Source organism: Adiantum capillus-veneris, chromosome 17 (genome assembly GCF_014529385.1).
Source record: "Adiantum capillus-veneris isolate H3 chromosome 17, ASM1452938v2, whole genome shotgun sequence".
Classification (NCBI taxonomy): domain Eukaryota; kingdom Viridiplantae; phylum Streptophyta; class Polypodiopsida; order Polypodiales; family Pteridaceae; genus Adiantum; species Adiantum capillus-veneris.
Genome location: NC_140947.1, coordinates 55,109,000 through 55,129,351, shown reverse-complemented (window position 1 = coordinate 55,129,351; position 20,352 = coordinate 55,109,000). Strand labels below are relative to the sequence as shown.

Below are 20,352 nucleotides of genomic sequence, written 5' to 3'. Positions count from 1 at the left end.
AACACACTTCCTTGGTTTGAGGTTTAGGGAAGTGTCTGTTCTAGGTCCTTGGGCCACTGCCAAGCTTTCCTCTTGAACTCAGATTCACAATCCAGTAAACATAATTTGTTGACCCTTTCAAGAGCTCTACTGATCAGTAGCCTTTTTGTCCCATTCAAGTTATATTGGAGAGCCAGATGGTCCATTCCTTTCCAACTACAACTAGTCTAATCGCAAATTTGACCAAGACGTTTAATACCTCCGTTATTAATTTTCCTAGCCACTTCTCTCCAGAAAGGGGTTAGCAAGATGTTTCCAGCCCTTAGAGAGCCAAGGGGACCGGTGAGTTATGGAATTATGAAAGTACCTAAACAACTCTCCCCATTCCAAGGACTTTGTTGCCTTGTTGCTGTGAGTTTACCCATTAAACCCCCAAGTTTAAGGACGGCCCAACGAGGGACAAGCAGCTTGTCATGCACTTCAAGCCCTTTCCACTGACCACCTTTCGAGCATACCTTAGAGTTATAAATCATCACCTTAACCATAATAGCCCAAGCATGGTCCTGTTTTGCGAGCGTAACCACAAGCTTAGCGCACTAGGTTTGTGCATGAATGCTAGTGTTAAGAATCCTGAGACCGCCTTGCTCCACAGGTCTGGCAACGATCTCCCCATTTAGCCCACTACCAGGGCGTCAGTCTTTAGTGTTGTTCTTTCATAGGAGTCTCTTCACTAGTTTCAAGAACTCTTTCCAGTTGCATCTGGACAACTTAAGCACCGGCCCATTGAAGGCTATATAAGGGAGTAAGAAGAAATTGATAACCTTTATTCTGCTTCGAAAAGGGAGGAGCACATACTCCCACCTTCGCATCTTGCTCTTCACTTTCTCCATCACCCATAAGAACCTTTGCTTGTGGGTTACATCTATCCCCAAAGGGGCTCCCAAGTGTCAAAAAATTATCCCTGTAGTTACAATCTCCCCTGTCCACATCGAAGGATCAAATGAGTCATTTTCGGAAAGAGAGACCAATCTCGACTTTTCAATGCTACACTTTGACCCTGATGCTAAGAAAAATGTTTGCACAATTTCAAGGGCCTTTCTAATGACTTGAGGGCATGCTTTGAGAAAGAGTAGGGAGTCATCTGCAAAGAGCTTAGCCAGAAATTGATCGTTGTTAGGTAGAGAGATTCCTTGAATCTCCCCTTTAGCCGCCTTGTCTTTGAGCAGTGTTACGAGAGGATGGGATCCAATGGCAAACATTAGAGGGGCAAGGTGGGCAACCCTGATTGATAGATCTTTTTACCTCGAAGGCCCCCACACTCCTTTCATTGAAGAGGAGCTCCGATTGGCTACCAACACAAAGAGTACTGACAAATCGGCACATTTAGGGCCCAAAATCATAGCATAATTTCGTATAATTGAGGTGGTGACTACCAATGGTTTTCTCAACCACACTAAAACAAAAGAGCATCAATGCAGAGACCGTTTTATGAATTGCTCTTCCAGTAATGGGTTACAAAATTTCTATAATGGTCTAGATATTTTGACACAATTATTGGTTGTTTTATTTTCTTATTGCATATAAATAATTTCAATGAATTTCAAAATTATAAACTTTGCACAGAGAAGGTATCACAAGAGGCTACCTTAGTAGCATTGCATATGTCATAGCCTTGTACATAGGGTAGCTTAATCATGTTGCATGTTGTCAATGTGTGCTACTAATTCTCCAAAGTGAATGGATATAAGAATCCATAAAGGGGTTTAAGGCTACATTGCTTTCAATTCACCGTAGATTTGATTCCTAAAAGCCATTTTTATGATTATTGAAATTTTTTTGATCCAATAGATAGTCAAATATATAGACATCATTGATTATTCTCTCTTTTTGATTCCTATTGAAGTGTTATGCAATGCACCAACTTAAAGCTTTTGTAAGATGCTTGGAAGAACATTTCATGAAGTCACAAGGCATGCATGTCAAACAAAAAAAGATAATTAGCTACCCACACGCCAAAAGATTATGACTTGCACACGGACCCAACATGATGTTGAATAAAATTTGGGAACACCCTTAGTCAACATTGCTCCTTTTCTTCTACAAATCAATCATAGATCAAATCTTGCAAGGATGGATCTTGAAAAGATAAGATACACATTATTTGTTGTGCTTGAGGGCGATTGAATATATGTTAAAAGGTTATTCTTAATGACTTCACACAGTAAATATATTCACTACCTATATTTACTACCTACATAGTACAAAGACACTCTACATAGAAAAAAACTTTTTAAATTAAAAAAAAAAAACACAAATGTAAATAGTGCACCCTACTATCTCTTTTCATTTCATGCAAACACAAAAAGTCTTTTGACTTTCTACTTCCATTGGTCTTTTCATTTCCTAAGCTCACCCTTCGCTTATTCCCTTTTGATGTATTGAAAGGATTTTTAATTTTTTGAGATTGAAGACACTTGATTCTTTTCGAGTTAATGTGATTTCTCTCCACTCACAATTGTGAATATGGCCAAAAAAAGAAAATGCTAAAACTAGCATTCACATTAAGCTTCATGATCTAAAAGATTGCTCCCTCACGGCTCATCCCGTTAGGGTAAAGGGATCGGTACAAAGACGATTAACTTGTACTAGCCATTCCTCTCATTTTCTTCATGGGAGTACAATGGTAACAAGCGGAGAAGATGCACATTAAAGAGCAATAATTGCTAAAAAAATTTGAGCAACGATAATCGATTTTTCTATAGAGAAGGGTGATTTTTAATGCAAATTGACGTCTCACAGGCATTAGAGATGATGAACCTCTAGTGATGGTACTTTTTTCACCAAACAGGTTGCCACATCAATGATATTCCAATCAATGATATTCCAATTGTTTGCCTCTAAATTGGGTTGGGGTCTAGCCTTCTTCTGGTGACCATCTCCTAATCGGCCCCTTTACCCTATGGCAATTTGTTTCTGGCTATTCATTCTTCCATTGGTGGAATCTTCATTAGGCTATGCACACTTTCAATAAGTTTGAGGCTACTTTGTACATTTCTTCAAGGTTCTTTTAAAAGTGCTCACATGAGCTTGAATTGCATTAACATCAGAAGGTTACAATTTTCCCTGTGCAAAGAATAGAGTCCTTCGAGGTTTTAATGCATACACCCACTCACAATTGTGAGTTTGGCCCAAAAAAAAAGTGCTCAACAGGAAGTTCTTTCCAAAAACTTGGCAAATCTACATATGAGAAATTTTAGAGGTAAACTAACTAAGTTTGAACATTCTTACACTTAATTTCTCTAAAATTTGTAGGTTTTTCACCTTCAAATTTAAATTTAGAGGTTAATCTCAAAATTTGTAGATGAGATTACACTAAATCTAGGTTTTTGAGCTCTCTCTCTCTCTCTCTCTTTCTTTTGTATCTTTGTGGTAAAATATCGCTATTACTTGTTTGAAGTTGAGTAGCAAAGTTGGTAACTTTTGCACTTTCCAAGTGCTATATGGTTTATGTGACGGTCATACTTCTAGCATATTAAAAGGGATTTCAGAGTTCTACACATAGCACTTTGTAATTCTTTAGCAAAACTTTGGATAGAAATCTCATAGTGTTAGCAACGTGCCCCAGTAGCCCTTCTTGAGCAATGTCATTATGACTTCGTGCATTAAAAAGGTAAAAAGAAAAAGGAAGCTAGGGCTTGTTCTTTCTTGCATGAGGATGCTCCATCTTGTGCACAATCCTCGACCAATCACCCCTCATAGTGTGAGTTTGTGGGATGGGACCAACATTGGTACAATTGTATTACACACTTGGAATCCAAACACATCACCACATAGTTGAGGCTTGAAAGTTTCCTAAGCCAGCTTTGCCATATATGTATGTAAGAGGTGGCAACAGCCTAAATTTCATAATCAGAGACGATTTTTAGTTAGAGTTTGGTTAGAACAACATGGCGTAAAGCTCAACCATATGCATAGATGGGGCCTCAAATGACTAAGGAGCAATTTTCGCATTTGGCCCATACATGGTCTCATTTTGGAGCTAATCATGGTTGTACTACAATAAACAAAATTGGCTTAGGCTATTTAACTCCACAAGCAAACATGACAATGCTTAGTCTATACAGAGAGCTCATTGCCAACACTTGAAATCTCTAGCTTGGCTACTAATCCAACCTTGACATTTTCATTGCTCTAAAACTTGGTCCTCTATCCAAGAAATATTGGTAGACCCATACTTATAGGAGTTGTCCACACTCAAGAATACCCTTCGCTTTGCTCAGGCATTCAATAAAAGAGATTGTGCTATTTAGCGCAATGAAAGCACATCTATTAAATTACTAGTATAACTCTCTAGATTGGCGATAGTTGGAAATTCATTACTTTAGACATTTGGTCAATAAGGCGCCACCCGTATCGGTATAACTACCTTGTTTTCTTTGACACAATCATGTTTGTTGCTATATTTATGCATATATTTGACACAAAGAGTCCTTAATGTAGAAAGAATAAAAGCACATTTAGCACTTTTGATGACAACTTGGTTTGAGCACATTGGTGCATTGCAAGTTTTTAGGAATGAGTAATTGTGAGCAATTTTGTGTCTTCCAACTTCCAAGATTTAGCTAACTTTTGCTATAATTGGCATATAATTTGACAAATAAAGAAAATCTCCATAAATAGCTAATGCCAGTGGTAGAGGGGGATCTTGATATGGGTTTCTCATCTTCATCAAATCGTGCGTTGATGTCGCAAAAAATAGCTAGTGTGGGAATGTTTCCTTGTAAAAGGATAAGTACAAATTGTGTGTGTGATATGACATCTACATAGAAGATAGAGCCTAAAGGATTTTCAACCATAGTCGTCTTCATGTAATTTTAGGTCAAACCTTACCAAAGTTTGTGCAGAGAGATTGTGACGGCCTTACACCTCCAAAAACTGAAAAGAATGAGATTTTTATTATAGGCTTGTGCAACTTGCACACATCTTCTCAAGGTCTCATGGCACGTTTCTTTAGAAACGTCTCCTTTAGGAGCTCAAGTTAGGGCCTACTACCTTCTAAGTACTAGGTCCTATAGATTCTCCCCATTCTCATATTTTAATTTAACCACCCATTTTAAGTTTGCAACTTTGCATTACCATGGTTATGATGTTTTGCACCAAATGCAAAATGCATGCAATTTGTGTATTGTTCAAAGGAGCTAGCTTGGTTGGTTGAGTACTTGTCCTCTGTGATTCTGATCATGGGTTTGAGTGCGGCCAAGCAACCTTCATCAACCCTGATAGCACTCGCAGACGATTTGTGACACTTTGCATGAGAAAGTGCAATTTGCTACAAAAGAAGACATGTTTGTGTATTCTCTAGAGTGGCTCCCTATAAAGCCTGTTTATCTTGGGATGTTTGTGGAAATTGTTGTATTGCCTCTGTGTCTTCCATGGGTTTGTTGGAGCATGGAGTTATTGAAGGAGATGCTCTATTTTGTTGAATTATGCATTTTTTGACAAATAACCTTGCTTGTCAAGGAAAAGCTCTATTTGAAACATCTCATAAGCAGCCTCCTTACAAGAAATCTTGCTTGCTAAGGGCAACACCTAGTTAGAACAATCTCACACAAATGGTTTTATCCTTTTTGTTTTCATCAAATAATGTTTAAAGAAATCGGTTGGATTCTAACATTATGCATCTGTTTGTAGACAAAAAAATCATAATTTAATTTTCCTTAATTTTATTACTATCTGTGTGTCTACTTGTCTCTCTTTTTCGTTGGCTTGTTTTGAGTGATATTTATGTGTCTGTTTGGATCTCTCTTTCTTGGTTGGCTTATTACAAGGATGCTTATTTCAAAGTATAAAAATTCCTAATCCACACTGGCATATTCTTATTACCATTTGTGTGTCTGTTTGCCTCTCCTTCTTAGTTGGCTAGTTTTGAGAGCTATCTGTGTCTCTCTCTCTATTTCTTAGGTGGCTTACTTTGAATGCTATTTGTGTGTCTGTTTGTCTCTCTTTATTTATTGGCTTGTTGGACAACTCTCATTTTATCAATGAGAAATCAAGGCTTTTAATATGGACAATGACCCTTACCATTCTAGCACATTTAACAAGAAGGAGCAATCTTCCCCCACCAATTTTGTAACTTGGTTTCTTGTGGTGTAAGCATGAACAATGAAGCCATATGCCTCTAGTTTTGAGTTGTTTTTTCTTTTGTCTGCTTCTACAAGTTAGCTCTTGAAGGTACTATTCTTTGTAGAAACTGCACAACCCTAGTCCCTAAACTTAATGCATAATTTGCACAAAAAAGGGGGTATAGGGATTTTTACCATGTAAATTGTTCCAATAAACACAAAGGGTGAGAAGTAAATGAAAACTTATACCCTTCTTGTTGTCATACAACATAGACAAAATTACTATATTGATAGATTGTACCATCTCTAATAGGGTGGCAAACATGGAGAATTACTCCTAGTTGGACATCTCGCTATCTCACTGTGTGAGAAGGTGAAAGAAACTTTGATGGAAGTTTGTAAGCTTCATATAGAGTAGGGCAAATGTAAGTTTTGAAGCTAAAATTGAAGGTTTCCCTTTACCCATCTTCAGAATGCCTTGAGATCTTGCTTTCCCACCACGACGTCAATACATATGGAGATTGTAAAGAAAACTTCATGGATCGATGTTCTCAAGAAAGGGCACATACTTTTGTGCCTTGGGAAGACTTGAACCAACAACATGGCTATTTATCAAATGCCTTTACAGTTACATGAATGAACAATATCTTCCTACATGGACCTTTATGTCAGTTTAAGTCGAGTGAGGTGGTTGTGAAACTCTTTTACAGAGTCTTCTCGTTGCCATGCCTTATAATATGGATAGATGCAAAAAGCTGGGCATTTGGCCAAGAGGAGGGCCTGAGAGAGGATGTAAAAGGCTACAAATTTGAAGAGCAAGATGGCTTAGTTACTACTAGGAATGAATTTGCACTGCTTGATGATTTGACGTTGTCCGACAATAATCTTCTTCTAATGCTACAGTCTACTATTACTCTTGCTCTGCAGAGCAAAGAGGGATCTATTGAATAACCTTTGCAAAACATAGACCTGTCTACAAGGACATGTCAATGCAGGTCAAGTGTTGGCTCTTTGCGAAATGATGTGCCTCATGCTACGATGTTGGTTAAACCAATCACTTCAAATCCTAGATGAGTCAAGATCAAGACTAGAAAAAAAGAGAGATCAATTGTGTGGTGCATTCCTTCATGGAGTAAATTATAAACACCAACCATGAAGGGGAAGTCACTTTCTTTCAATGCCAATTTGGTCTCGTGAAATGGCGAGGCATAACGCTGTGATCTCGAGGGACGTTGAAGGGGAGATAGTTCAACTTGGGTGAGAACCAAGTGGAGCGAGTGAGGGTAGAGAACATGGCACGAGAATGAGATTCAAGATTGCTTTGACCTTTGCACAACATGGGAATGATGGGGCCAAATGACAAATGAATTGGTGCATTTGGATCACAGGATTTAGGTCACAAATGCACACATAAAATGGGTCATGTGAGGCTCGTCTCCCCCTCCCTCTCTCTCTCTCTCTCTCTCTCTCTCTCTCTCGCACGCGCGCACGCACACACATACCCAAAAGGCAACTTGATACAAGGAGGCTACTTAGTAGGGCCTATAATCATAACCCCTATGATCCTATCACACTTGTGATGGGTAGAGTACAATGGTGACAGAGAGGGCATCCCCATCCTCCCACATCCCTCCACCCATTGTCCAATGCTCTACCTTGCCCTATGCCCATCCGAAGGTCTTGCTTCTATCACTAGATTCAGTACAATTCAATAAATGGGACTACTCCCCTTCCTGATATTGCTTTTGACCTTATGGCCTGCGTGGCCTCCATAGCTTTTCTCTGCAACTCCTTCTGTCATGCTGCCTTGCGGCTTCCCTAAACCCAGGCCCCTGTAGTGTGCAGGACGGGAAGCTGGATGCAGCCTGGCATCACCCATCATCATGCCATCCATGTTTGCTTGCTGCCCTTTCTTTCCCGCTAATTCTGCTCACCTTTGCAAGGACAATCTGTGCAGCTTGTGCGTATGTGTATGTGTCTTGTAGAGAGAGAGAGAGAGAGAGAGAGAGAGAGAGAGAGAGAGAAAGAGATGTAGAGAGAGTGAGAGATACCTCCCTGCCTTAGCTGTCATCAACAGTGACCGCATTAGGGTTCCAGGTTGAAGCTTTAATGGCGATGGGGAGGCTCTATGCAGAGCTTTGCAGAGGTGCATTAACTATTGAGACCAGGGAATGCGCGTATCAGAGCCAAGCTTTAAGCAACGTGGCTGCTCCCATTGCCAATTGCACATGAAGGAGCCTCATGGCAATGGCGCTGCTGCAGTTTGAACAAGATGAGAGCGGAAAGGGCCAGGATGAATGCACATTTAGTATGCGTAATTGCACAGAGAATTAGGGGGTTTTTGTGATATCGCACACCGGAAAGAAGAAGAAGAAGAAGAAGAAGAAGAAGGTGGAGGTGTCACCCGGATGGTGCAGATACCACCTGATACTCTTCATTATCAGCCGTCTTTCTTTCATGTTTTCATGCCTGTTCTTTCCTCCTTTTCAAGAGTCTAGTTACGGGGCAGGATTGCACCTTGATTTGGTTCCTCTTATTTGTAGTACGGAAATGTCCTTCAAGGTCTCCATAGTCATCACGAGGCCTCTCTGAGCAGTGTTGAGGAATACGGATAATTACTCCTTCCCAAGGCTTCTTCTGTTCCCCTTGTGTTCACACGTAGCAAAGAATCGAATTCTTCAGCGCATGTAGATCTCTGAGCCCGTGGTTATTTCCTTTCAAGCTGGCCAGTGGCTCCAAACCCTTCTCAGAGCTCTCCTCGCTCAAACTTGTTATCAGAAAGCTGCAACAAATGTTGTTCCTTGCTGCTATGGCCATGACCGTAAATTTGTGCCAGCCGCTTCTCTTGGAACAGCTTGTTTCTGAAGGACAGGATCTGTGAATGCATTCTATGTTGTGGATATGCAGCCGATGTTCCCTAGCTGTTTTCTGGTGGAAAGAATCAGCATAAAGCCGATGTCTTTGTGGCACTACACTCTGATGCACGTGCATCAAGGCCCTCATTCAAGTTTGTGAGTTGTGTGAAGGAGATGATTTTATTGTCTGTTGTTGTCCATTTACTCGCATCTGCAGTTGTAGCTGTGGAAAGAGGCAATTGTCTATGCACTTAGTAGAGAAGCACCAAGATTTGCAAGTGTCTGTGCAGCATTAATGGGGCAGTGCCAACCGCTGTGCTAATCATGAGGGGTCGAGAAGATTCATTGGCTCCCTTTCTAGATGATCTACTTGAGCACGTGCTTAAGTTCATTAGATCTGATAAAGACAGAAATAATGTCTCTTTGGTCTGTAAGTCTTGGAGCAAGGTGGAAGCAGAAAGCAGGCGTCACATTTTTATAGGCAACTGCTACTCCATCTCGCCAGAAAGGCTTGTCAATAGGTTTCATAATGTAACGTCAGTCACACTGAAAGGTAAACCAAGATTTTCGGACTTCGATCTCCTGCCCAGTGACTGGGGTGCCTACGCTCTTCCTTGGGTAGAGGCCTTTTGCAAAGCTTACCCACATTTAGAGGAGCTCAAATTGAAGAGAATGACCGTATGTGATGTCAGCTTGCAGAAGATTGCCACCCATCTTCTTCATTTCAAGAGATTGACGCTTATCACATGCGATGGGTTTAGCTCAGATGGCCTTGCATCAATTGCAAGACATTGCAGGTATGTTTATTCGGTTTTACATTATGGGGCTAAGTTTTTAGGATCCAGACTTGAAGGAGCACATCTTGCAATTGCTTTGCTTATTTTTTGCATACATGTTGTGCAGATTTTTGGAATGTCTGGATTTGACTGAGAATAAAGTGGAAAGTCTGTCAGGGTCTTGGTTGGATCAATTCCCTGAAGAGTGCACGTCTGTCATGTCACTCAACCTTGGGAATGTTAATGGCGAATTAGGTTTTGAGGTTTTGGAAGGACTGGTGGAGAGATGTACAATGTTAGAATCTCTCAAACTAAACAGCTCAATATCATTGATTCAGTTGCAGGGTTTGCTGCACAAAGCGCCTCAACTGAGGGAACTGGGAACAGGCTCATTCTCTCAAGAGCTTGCAGCAGATGATTTTTTAAAGCTTCAGAGCTCTTTCAGCACTAGTAGGAAGCTGAGATCGCTGTCTGGCTTCTGGGAAGTTGGGCCAGGGCAACTCCCTGTTATCTACCCTGTATGCAAAAATCTGATATGTTTGGATCTGAGTTACACCTCCATTGGCGATGCTGAATTTATGGAACTTATAACTCAATGCCAGAATCTTGAACGTTTATGGGTATGCTCTAACTCTGCCTTGATTGTCTTGGTTAGAATTGTATGCTCTTTCCGGCTATCTTTTCGTTCTTGGATATGTCTAATTGCTTCAAGTTTGCCCCATTGTTCTTGTTTGCACAATTACTTTGTTTTTATACCAGATTCTTATCATTATTCTACCTTTCATTTCTGGTTGTGGAGGGTAGCATTGCTCAATGGGCTCACTGGCTTACATTTGCTGTGTTGTGTAGAGGCTGAACCCTTCTTTCTCATTGAGATCACCACTGGGTGACGTAGTTATCTTCTTGCGTAGGCATAGTGCGGCCATTACAAAGGACCCAGTCCCTGTTGAAGGAAGCTTCTTGCGTCTTCACAATATGGACCAAGTCTTTTTCAAGTGACAAGAATGCATGTGTAGCCTATCATTCGCATCTGTACTTACCTCTGAAATGAAGTCATAAGCACCGTATTCTGTTGGCAGGTTTGGGCAGTCTGATCAGCAGTTTCCATGAGAGACCAGATGGCATATACTTTGGGATAAAAAAGATGAGGCAAATTGGCTGTTGTCTTGTAAATTGCTTTATGAATCTTGGATTGTTGAGAAACATCCTAAGCACATAACTGGAGTGGTTGATTAGTTTATTGGCTAGCTAGTGGGCTTGACCTTTATGGCTTCGAATATGAACGTTTTCTGAAGTGGCTGGAATGGCCTTCTGAAAGAATGCCTTGGGAGACTAAAAAAGCTTCTTCCTCAATCAGAATAGAGCTGAGATTATCAGAATCCAGCTTTTCCTTCCTGATTTGCAAGTGTAACGCCTTTGCAACCATCCCATACTCCTTGGGCGACTTCGTAAATACCAAGTTAGCAAACTAATTACTAGTCAATACACTTTCTAGCGAGAGTTGATCATGGATGACCTTTTCCTTCATATAAATGACTGCATGGAAGTCCAGGCTTCAAACTTGGTGAAAAATAATTGGCCAAGAAGGGTGACCGCTCGCAACGTAGAGTCTTGATCAAACATATCTCCGAGCTTTGATCACATTTTACTAGCAGTTTACAAAGTTTGTACCTCAGGAGAGACTTCCTTTGTGAGTGAGTGAACAATGGCCAACATGGCCTTTGCATTGCTCGCTTCCTAATCAAAGCATATTGAAAAAATCGTTGTCTTGAAGTTGAGTCCTATTATTTTCAGACCTCACGGGTCTTGTCTTAACACTGCTGATGATGCCTCACAAGCCTTTAAATAGAAACCACAATGGCATGATCATTTTCCAATGAGTATAGTTGTCTCTGATAAGTTTGCCACTGTTGTTCAAACACAAGGGAGCGATCTTGAGGTCAAAGCCTTGCAAAAAGAGGCACTTCTGACAAGAAGAAAAATGAACTTGCCGGTAATTGTGGGGGAAAAATAAGAGATCCTTCTTGGATATTAAAATAACCAAGGGGTCCGCATTAAAATTATCACACATTGACTTATTGTTGATCTCCCATAAAAGTGCGAATTCCAAAAAAATCCCAAAAAAACACAATCCTCTTTTGTGCGGGCGCTTGTGTTTGTATCTGTCGTTTGACCTCCACCACTCGCTCCTCTTCTCATGAGGCTCTTCGATGAACATCAAGCTGATGGCTCTGATACCATGTCAAACTAGAGGATGCGGAAGCGTAGAGATAGAGAGAGATTGCATTAGAGAAAGAGATTGTTTGAACCAACCAACCAACGTAACAATGAATTATATGATTGATACGATGGGGGTAGAGTACTCTCGGGGTACTTGTATGCCCCTCACAAAAATTGCCCGACCGACTCATGTCAAATAAATCAAAGAATACCTTAAAATACAAAATAAATAATTAGGATCACAAAGAGCATTCTCTAAATCACTTGAGGTGCATGACATTTGGGCAAAGCTTGAGGTGCATAATGGAGCGGAATAGGCAAAAGTAGCCATTTGGAGGCATATTTGGGGTTGTTTGGAGGTAGATTTGGGGTTGTTTGAGGGCAGGTTTGGGGCTAAGCTGAATAGAGGCAGTTCAAGTGTTTCTTTCGTTGACCGTTCTGGCCCCATCCACGACCTCCCCCCCTCGGCCCTGTTCTGGATCCTCTTCATTCCTCTTCCCCATTCCGATAGCCGTCCTATTCTTGACAACCTTATCAATTTAGCTAGAAGGAGTGCCACATGAAAACACATTTCTCTCCCTCGAAACAGAGGGAAACACAAAATGCTTCAAATGTCTCTAAACAAACTTAAGACAGGGGTATGAAACGTGTTTCTCAAGTTTAATAAAAGAAGGTCTAACTTTCAAGATTGAGAATTAACCATATAGTGTGTGAGGTTCAATATATTTTACCTCATGTGTGACACCTACTAGACTCCTAAATATTTTGTTTCATGTAACCTCGAGAACCATGTATTTTGTACTATGTTTCGTCTTGCCATTTTCGAAACGAATTGAAACGAAACGCCTCAAAACAAGAGGGGATCTTATAGTTGGACACTCGAGGAGCATTTGCAACACCTTCAAGATTGAGATTTAACCATATAGTGTGTGAGGTTCAATATATTTTACCTCATGTGTGACACCTACTAGACTCCTAAATATTTTGTTTCATGTAACCTCGAGAACCATGTATTTTGTACTATGTTTCGTCTTGCCATTTTCAAAACGAATTGAAACGAAACGCCTCAAAACAAGAGGGGATCTTATAGTTGGACACTCGAGGAGCATTTGCAACACCTTTGCCTCGTCTTACGTATTTTATGATAGGAGAAGTTGTATGCAATCCAATCAAAGTGCGAATTTTTTAGGATGAAGCTGGTTTATTTAGGTCATGTCATCTTGGTAGATGGAATCCGAATTGATCCCTAAAAGGTGCGAGTGGTCTTTGAATAGCCTACCCAAACCATACAACGAGTGAAATCTTTCCTTGCTTTTTAGGGATTCAATTAAGGGACTATACTAAGGCCGTCGAATCCTTTACTAGCTAAAGGGAGTTGGAAGCAAGAAGCATAGTTAAAGGGAGTTAGAAGCAAGAAGCATATTGTAGTCTAGCTATCACGTGGACCGATGAGCTCGATCAATGTTTTCCAACATTACAGCAACTAGTTACATCCACATCAATGTTGTAGGCAGTGGATCCGAACAAACTCCTTGTGGTGGAAACGGATGTCAGAGATTATGCCATGGGTGCTGTCACAAGACGGGCACCACGTGCCAATCGAAAAAGAACAGACTAAACAGACTTTTAGCTCTTCAATAACAATTGAACTGAAAGAGAGAGAGACGACACGCGACACGGAGTGGCGGAATTCCACCCCAGAGAGTATTGGCCCCAAACCTTGGCGCCCCTTTCGGTATTTCTTTATATTGCATCAAGACAGTACAAGCCATTACTCCACACTCTGCACCTTCTCTAAGAAGCATGCCAGAGAATGAGCCCTAACCTCATTTTAAAAAGGCCCTAGGCCCCAAAAGCAGTTTACAGTAAAAAGCCTTCAAATTCAAAAGCTCCTAGTCCAAAAGCAATGCCAAAAAGCTGCCGGCGTAATTTATGGAAATCTGTACAGTTGCCTCAGCAGTCAATGCAAAACGCGGAAATCCGTACAGCCTGCCACGTCATCAATCAACATATTTTTTCGAAAATTTGCCAAGTCATCAACATCTACACAATTTGTGTGTGTGTGTGGGTCCTGCTTTATTTCCTTTATGTCACTTAGGGCCCCATCGGACGATGTCCCCATAAGTTGGTAGGACTTTTTCTTCTGTTACTTGTGCTTCTTCTAGGGTTTAGGCCCCTCGGCCGTTAGCTCCGTTCTTCAGTAGGTCGACACGTTAGCAGTTTGTTACAGGTGCTATCCTCTATCAAGAGGGTCGACATGTAGCATTTGAATATGAGAAGCTCACAGACATGCAATCTCATAACTCCATGAAGTGTTGGCGGTCATCCATGCTTCGAAAATTTGGCGTCATTACCTCTATGGTGCCTGCTTTGTGGTATGGATTGACCACCATTCATTGAAGTACTTTTGTGATCAGCCTTTGAGGTCACGAGGCGATGCTCTTTGTTAGGATCTCAGAGGTGAATCCTCTTTTGTTTATCGAAATCTCGACTAAATTCTATCTTTATCTCAGAGTTGCTAGACATATCCTCGCTTGGTTAGATTTGGAAACAAGTCCCAAGAGGGATTCCGTGACACGTAGCTTGGAGAGCAATGGCAGTTCGAATGTTTTCGGCTGGCTAGAGAGTGAAAGGTAGCAGAAAAGTATTCCATCTGTGGTGGATTATTTTTCAATCAACCCGTTGATGAGGATGTTTGCAAGAAGATTTTATTGGGGTGTCATGATGTTCCCAGTGCCAAACACCCCGGCATACATCGTATTTTGGCCTTGGTGAACCGGTATTGCTATTGGCGGCACACGAAAGCCGGTGTTTTATTCCCTCTTATAATTTGTAAGTTCATGGTATTCTAATCTTATAAGGTATTGGACGCGCATGAAAGCTTTCACTGAGAAGTAAGTGCAAGAATGCACGCAATTTAATAAGTATGAATGTCAGAAGCGTGTAGAGCTCCTACATCCTCTACAAATTCTCGACAAGAAATGGACTAGCATTTCTATGGACTTTGTATCTCAAACCAACCGTGGTTATGGTGTCATTGGGTCGTTGTTGATTGACTCACGAAGATGGAAGATGGCATTGTTTATTCATACTCACATCACCGCAAAGAGCCATGAGTGCGCTCAACTTTTCTGGCGCACTTACATAAGCTCTATGGTTTTGCCCAAAGAAATTGACAGCGATCATGACCCCAAATTCTAAGTGACGCGATCCTAAATTTTCTGTTTAACTTTTGGCAAACAGTCTTCCAAAAATTGGAGACCTGTTTGTGCATGTCGTCCTTGGATCATCCCAAAACCGATGGTCATATCGAATGTACTAATCAAACAATGGAGGACATGCTTCGCACATGTCTCCGATGTCAATCTGATTAGCAATGTTATCTCTCACAGATAGAATTTGCTTATAAGAGCACTAAGCATGATGATAGTAAGCTTTTGACTACTGGTGATAGCTCGTTCATGTTTATGTATGATTACGAACCAATCTATCAATTGTCAATGGACTCAAAGGCGGCAAGGTGCAATCCGTAGCTGATTTCTTGCATGATATGTAGGAAATGCTCATGATTGCTATGGAAAGCATAAAGACTGAGATCGGGCGACCTTTTTGCAAACGAGCATAGCGAACCTCGTGACATCAGTGGGTGTACCTATAGGTACCAAAGGATTTTGAAACGATTCGTGTATCAACTTTGGGATGACACAATGTCATTCCTGGGGTATGCTAGTTCAATAGATGGATTTGGCATCATATGTTTTTCATGCTTAGGACCTTGGGCTACAGAGGGAATTCCTAGGTATGCTTCCTTCTATTGTGCATGAGTTTGATATCCATTCCTGAGGTACTGTGTTAGCTACGATTTTTACATCACTCTTGAATGTCGGAAGACTCATTGTGCTCATATAACAGGCTGACAGCCTTCTCCCTATCGCAGCCACCTTGGCGGACATTTGGTTGACGGTTGGAGTAGTTGCATACAGTTTGCAGCCAGTGGGATATACTTCAGCGGGCCCCTCCAGGGCAGTGGAGCGGCGTAGACATTCATTGCTCAGACTGTGGCCACGCAGTTCAGTTTTCTTCAGTATGGATTGGGGGACACATCACATCCAATTATGCACCCCCTTGGTGGTTCGTATTGTACTCCTCACATATACCACCTTGATACATGGGTAGCCCTCACTGCACTCTTTACTTAGGCACTTCCTCTGGGAGGTACGCTCTGTTGAGCATTCCAAGAGGTCTCTTGTATAGAGAATGCAGCTCCCTATTTGTGACCAAAAGGAAAAGGGATTGTTCAGTTCAGCAGGCTGGTCTTGGAAATATTCAAGGTTGATGGCTGGTCTTGGTGAACCATGATTTATTTGCTGGCTGGTTTATGCCCCTTCCCTCACAAAGACCACTTGCCTACCCCATTTTGTCCGTATTAAGTAGTTGTGTCCAGTGTCTTGTAAGTATTTGCCTGTATTAAGATGCTCTGTCCAGTATCTCATTAGTTTTAACTGATTGAACAAATTGCGCATTTTCTTGATTGCAGATCTTGGACTCCGTTGAGGATAGGGGACTGAGAGCAGCTGCCTCAACATGTAAGGGTTTGAAACATATTCGTGTTTATCCAAGTGAGGGAGATGGACAGGGTGTGTCTGAAGAGGGTTTACTGGCAATTTCAGAGGGTTGCCCGAATCTCACATCGATCCTGTATTTCTGTAGAAGGATCACAAATGATGCTGTTGTTACTATGGCAAGAAGGTGCCCATTGTTGGAAACCTTTCGGCTAGCCCTCATCAATCCTTTAATGCTAGACCCAACAACCAATCAGCCGATGGATGAGGGCTTCGGAGCTATTGTAAGAAACTGTAAATGCCTTCGTCGATTGTCTTTGTCAGGAATGCTGACCGACAAAGTATTTGAGTACATTGGATATTTTGGGAAAGAGCTGCAAAGGCTGTCCATTGCTTTTGCCGGAGGAAGCAACATTGGAATGCAATGTGTTTTACGGGGTTGTACAAACCTATTGAAGCTTGAGATCAGGGATAGCCCTTATGGAGATGAGGCTCTCCTTGCTGGAATCGATCGCTATGAATCTATGAGGTCTCTTTGGATGTCAGGTTGCCATGTTACCATGCAGGGCTGCATGTCCCTAGCAGCTGCAAAGCGTGGGCGATTGGTTGTTGAGGTCATCAGGAAAGAGGGGAAAGAGGAAAGTGAGGATCTAGTTGAGAGTGTGTATGTGTATCGTTCTACTGTAGGTTGCAGGAGTGATATTCCTCCCTTTGTCATAGCACTTTAATGTGCATACATAGTATTGAGGTGAAACTTGTGCTGGAATTGAGGCACAAAGTGTTTTTGTCGGTTGGAAAAATGGAATTGTGGTCATTGTGCTCCAATTGAGAAGGAAAACCTCTCTCTCTCTCTCTCTCTCTCTCTCTCTCTCATGCCATCATTTTTTCAAAATTTCTGTTCCACCTTCAGATGCCTGTGGTTTGTTTTCATTTCATCAAAGCGAATCATGTCGGAATTTAAATATTTCATGGCTTGCACAAATCCTCTCTTCTGACCCCTGTTTCTTGAGGCATGTATAGCAGAGGCCTATGTAGTAGTGGTGGTGAGCAGTCCTAGGTCTTGGAGAATACGATCAATTAGATTCTGTGTAGAGGCAGACGATTGCACCCCCTTGGCACTTAGTAACACCCTTATTAAATGCGGGGTGGAGTAATGGGATCGACGATCCGGGTTCAGGGATGGGATCTCGAGGCGCACTAAACAAGACCTAGAGGCAAACAATTGCACCCCCTTGGCACTTAGTAACACCCATATTAAATGCGGGGTGGAGTAATGGGATTGATGGTCTGGGTTGAGGGGCGGGATCTCGAGGCGCACTAAACACGGCCTAGAGGCAAATGATTGCACCCCCTTAGCACTAAGTAACACCCATATTAAATGCAGGGCACCCCCTTGGCACTAAGTAACACCCATATTAAATGCAGGGTGCAGTAATGGGATTGACGATCCGGGTTGAGGGGTGGGATCTCGAGGTGCACTAAACATGGCTGGACAAAAAGCGAGGCATATTATACTCGGCCAGCGGAAAAAACGAGGCGCGTTGTTGGTGTTTGAACCAGTGGCCTTGCAATCTAGGTTGTCGCATAGGCTAACCACCTCACCCACGCGCGCATCATGTATGTCCTAATATTGTGAGGTGACATGCATTCCCCAAGCTGTCCAGGTTTAGTATATGTTCAGGTTTAGTTTTTGATTTGATTGTTGCAGTTGCGATCTCCTTGGCTTTGCGTGTGAGCTTCTCCGCCTTTGATCCCATTCCTCCCCCCTCTTAAATATGGGTGTTACTTAGTGTTGAGGATTGCACCCTTATGTTTCTATTCTTTGTCTTCTCAAAAGGCCATTTTAACTCTGCGCTTTTCACCAATTTATGTCAAGCTTAAGAGGTCTTGGTACAATGCCTCAAGCATGTATTGAGATGGTATTGTGATTAGGATCATTGAGAGAAGAATGCAAATTCTTGCACAGGTCAAAGCCCATATGACTTATTGTTTGCATCTCGCCTTATTTACTCACTCCTTTGTATTTTTTGTAGAAAAATCCCAATTCACAATCTTCTATATAATGACTTGTTGTATGCATCTTGCCTTCTTTTAATCACTCCTAGCATGAGGTAGAGCCGATGACAAGATGAGGGGACACCTAGCCCGCCATGTGACACCATGTCTTAGGGGAGGCATGATCGGGGAGTAGGCCACTGTGTATTTTTTTTTGTTTTTTGTAAAGGAGACAACAAAGTCACATGAACTAGATGGTTAGGGCGATGAGTGCAAAAATCATTTGACAATGTTTGGATTCAATTCCCATCAACTTGTGGGCATTTTGTGTTCCTATAGTGCTTCGAGGAAAGGCTCAAGGAGAGAAGGCTCAATAGTGGAATCTTAGTGAATCTACTAAGATTTGACCCAGTGAAATTGAAGGGAACCAGTAGTAGGAGGCAACTTTACATTCCTTAGGGCAACAAAAACATTAATCCATTCCGGCTTATCCTCACACACACACACACACACACACACACACACACACACACACACTTACTTTTGTGTATGTAGTTCCTTAATCAAGCATTTGCACTCACTCATTCATGCACACCATTTTCTTTTTGTACTCATGCAAACATCACTTACGCTTTCACTCTCACATACACACTGATATTGATTTCAACGATTTAGGCCACGACTTGTCCAATGAAAGCTCTCCATTTCAAATAAGCTATCCATTTGCCCTCAAAATCTATTCTCTTCTTTATTCAACTTAAACATTTCTCAAGCAAAGAGGCATGCCACGCGTTGGCAAGTTTCTTCCCCCTTGAACGTGCGAACATGGCCTTTCATTGAGTTTGAAAAATACTAAGCATAGTGTAGGGTTGTAACTAGGTGTAGGGAATGGGTAGGCTATTGGAAGTGGATGGTGCACACAAGGTTAAAAGAGTACATTGAGGCCGATGCATAGGGCATAGACTTATAGCTTAGAGGCGGCAATTGAAGTAGAAGGGGTCATCTTGAGGATAGCGGTGAGTGAAACCACACACATGAAGGACAAAGGCAAAGAAGAGAGAGGAGTATGGGGAGAGAGAAAGAGAAAGAGGGAAGAAAGAGATGGAAAAAGGGAGAAGAAAGAGAAAGAGAGGGGCCTTATTCTTCTTGATGGTGAGCAAGCAAAAAAACTAAGGTTTAGTCTATTTTTAATGGGAAAAAAATATGTATCATTGCTATAGGATCATACCAATTTCAACTCTTGTAATGGTTTTTGTTGATTTTTTAAGGTGTTTACATACCTCATGCCTACTACTGCCTCTCATTACACAGTTGGGCCCATTTTGCCAACTTGGGCAACATGGTATTGAGAGAGCTTGATTCACATGCCTAACATGTCATTGAAGGTAAGTAGATTATCCACACTCATGAAACCACTAATAAAACACATTAGTATTGATCTGTGGTAGGTGGGAACCCAACATACCAAAATGTTAGTTCCAAAGGGCCAATGTCAACCACGATAGGTAACTTAGGATGCATTCATGTTGGTCATATTGTTGAGTTATGGTGGAAATACAAGTGAGCCATTTATGGAGAGAGAAACATAGAAGAGTTTGATTATTGATATAATAAAAATGACTACAATGGCTACTTGCTATAGAGGCTTGAGCTAGAGGTTTATGCTTACATCATGGATAAGATATGAGAGAGCTCAATGATTAGGCCAAAATGAGAAATTCAAGTTGAGAACCCGTACGCTTTCTTTTAGAGTCTGCTTTGACTCATCTCTTGTTTTCATATGCAACTGGAACATGTGTAGAAACACCAATGGTCCATATAATAATGTATGTGTATTATTTGG

At 41.4% G+C, this 20,352-nt stretch overlaps 2 protein-coding genes across 2 annotated transcripts in view; both read left to right on the top strand.

Annotated features, from left to right (window-relative positions):
* The window catches only part of LOC147437281 (uncharacterized), a 94,225-nt gene extending 87,173 nt beyond the window's left edge, over positions 1–7,052 (top strand). Inside the window, exon 2 of the mRNA XM_086486539.1 lies at positions 6,812–7,052. Coding sequence (XP_086342665.1) covers positions 6,812–7,052 — 241 coding nt within the window. The remainder of the gene's footprint in view (positions 1–6,811) is intronic.
* Positions 7,053–7,686: 634 nt separating this feature from the next.
* On the top strand, positions 7,687–17,352 carry LOC147437280 (protein AUXIN SIGNALING F-BOX 2-like). The gene is made up of 3 exons (XM_086486851.1): positions 7,687–9,753; positions 9,860–10,352; positions 16,490–17,352. Exons 1-3 carry the CDS (start codon positions 9,281–9,283, stop codon positions 17,240–17,242), a joined length of 1,719 nt encoding a protein of 572 aa, XP_086342977.1. The 5' UTR covers positions 7,687–9,280; the 3' UTR covers positions 17,243–17,352.
* The last annotated feature ends 3,000 nt before the right edge of the window (positions 17,353–20,352 follow it).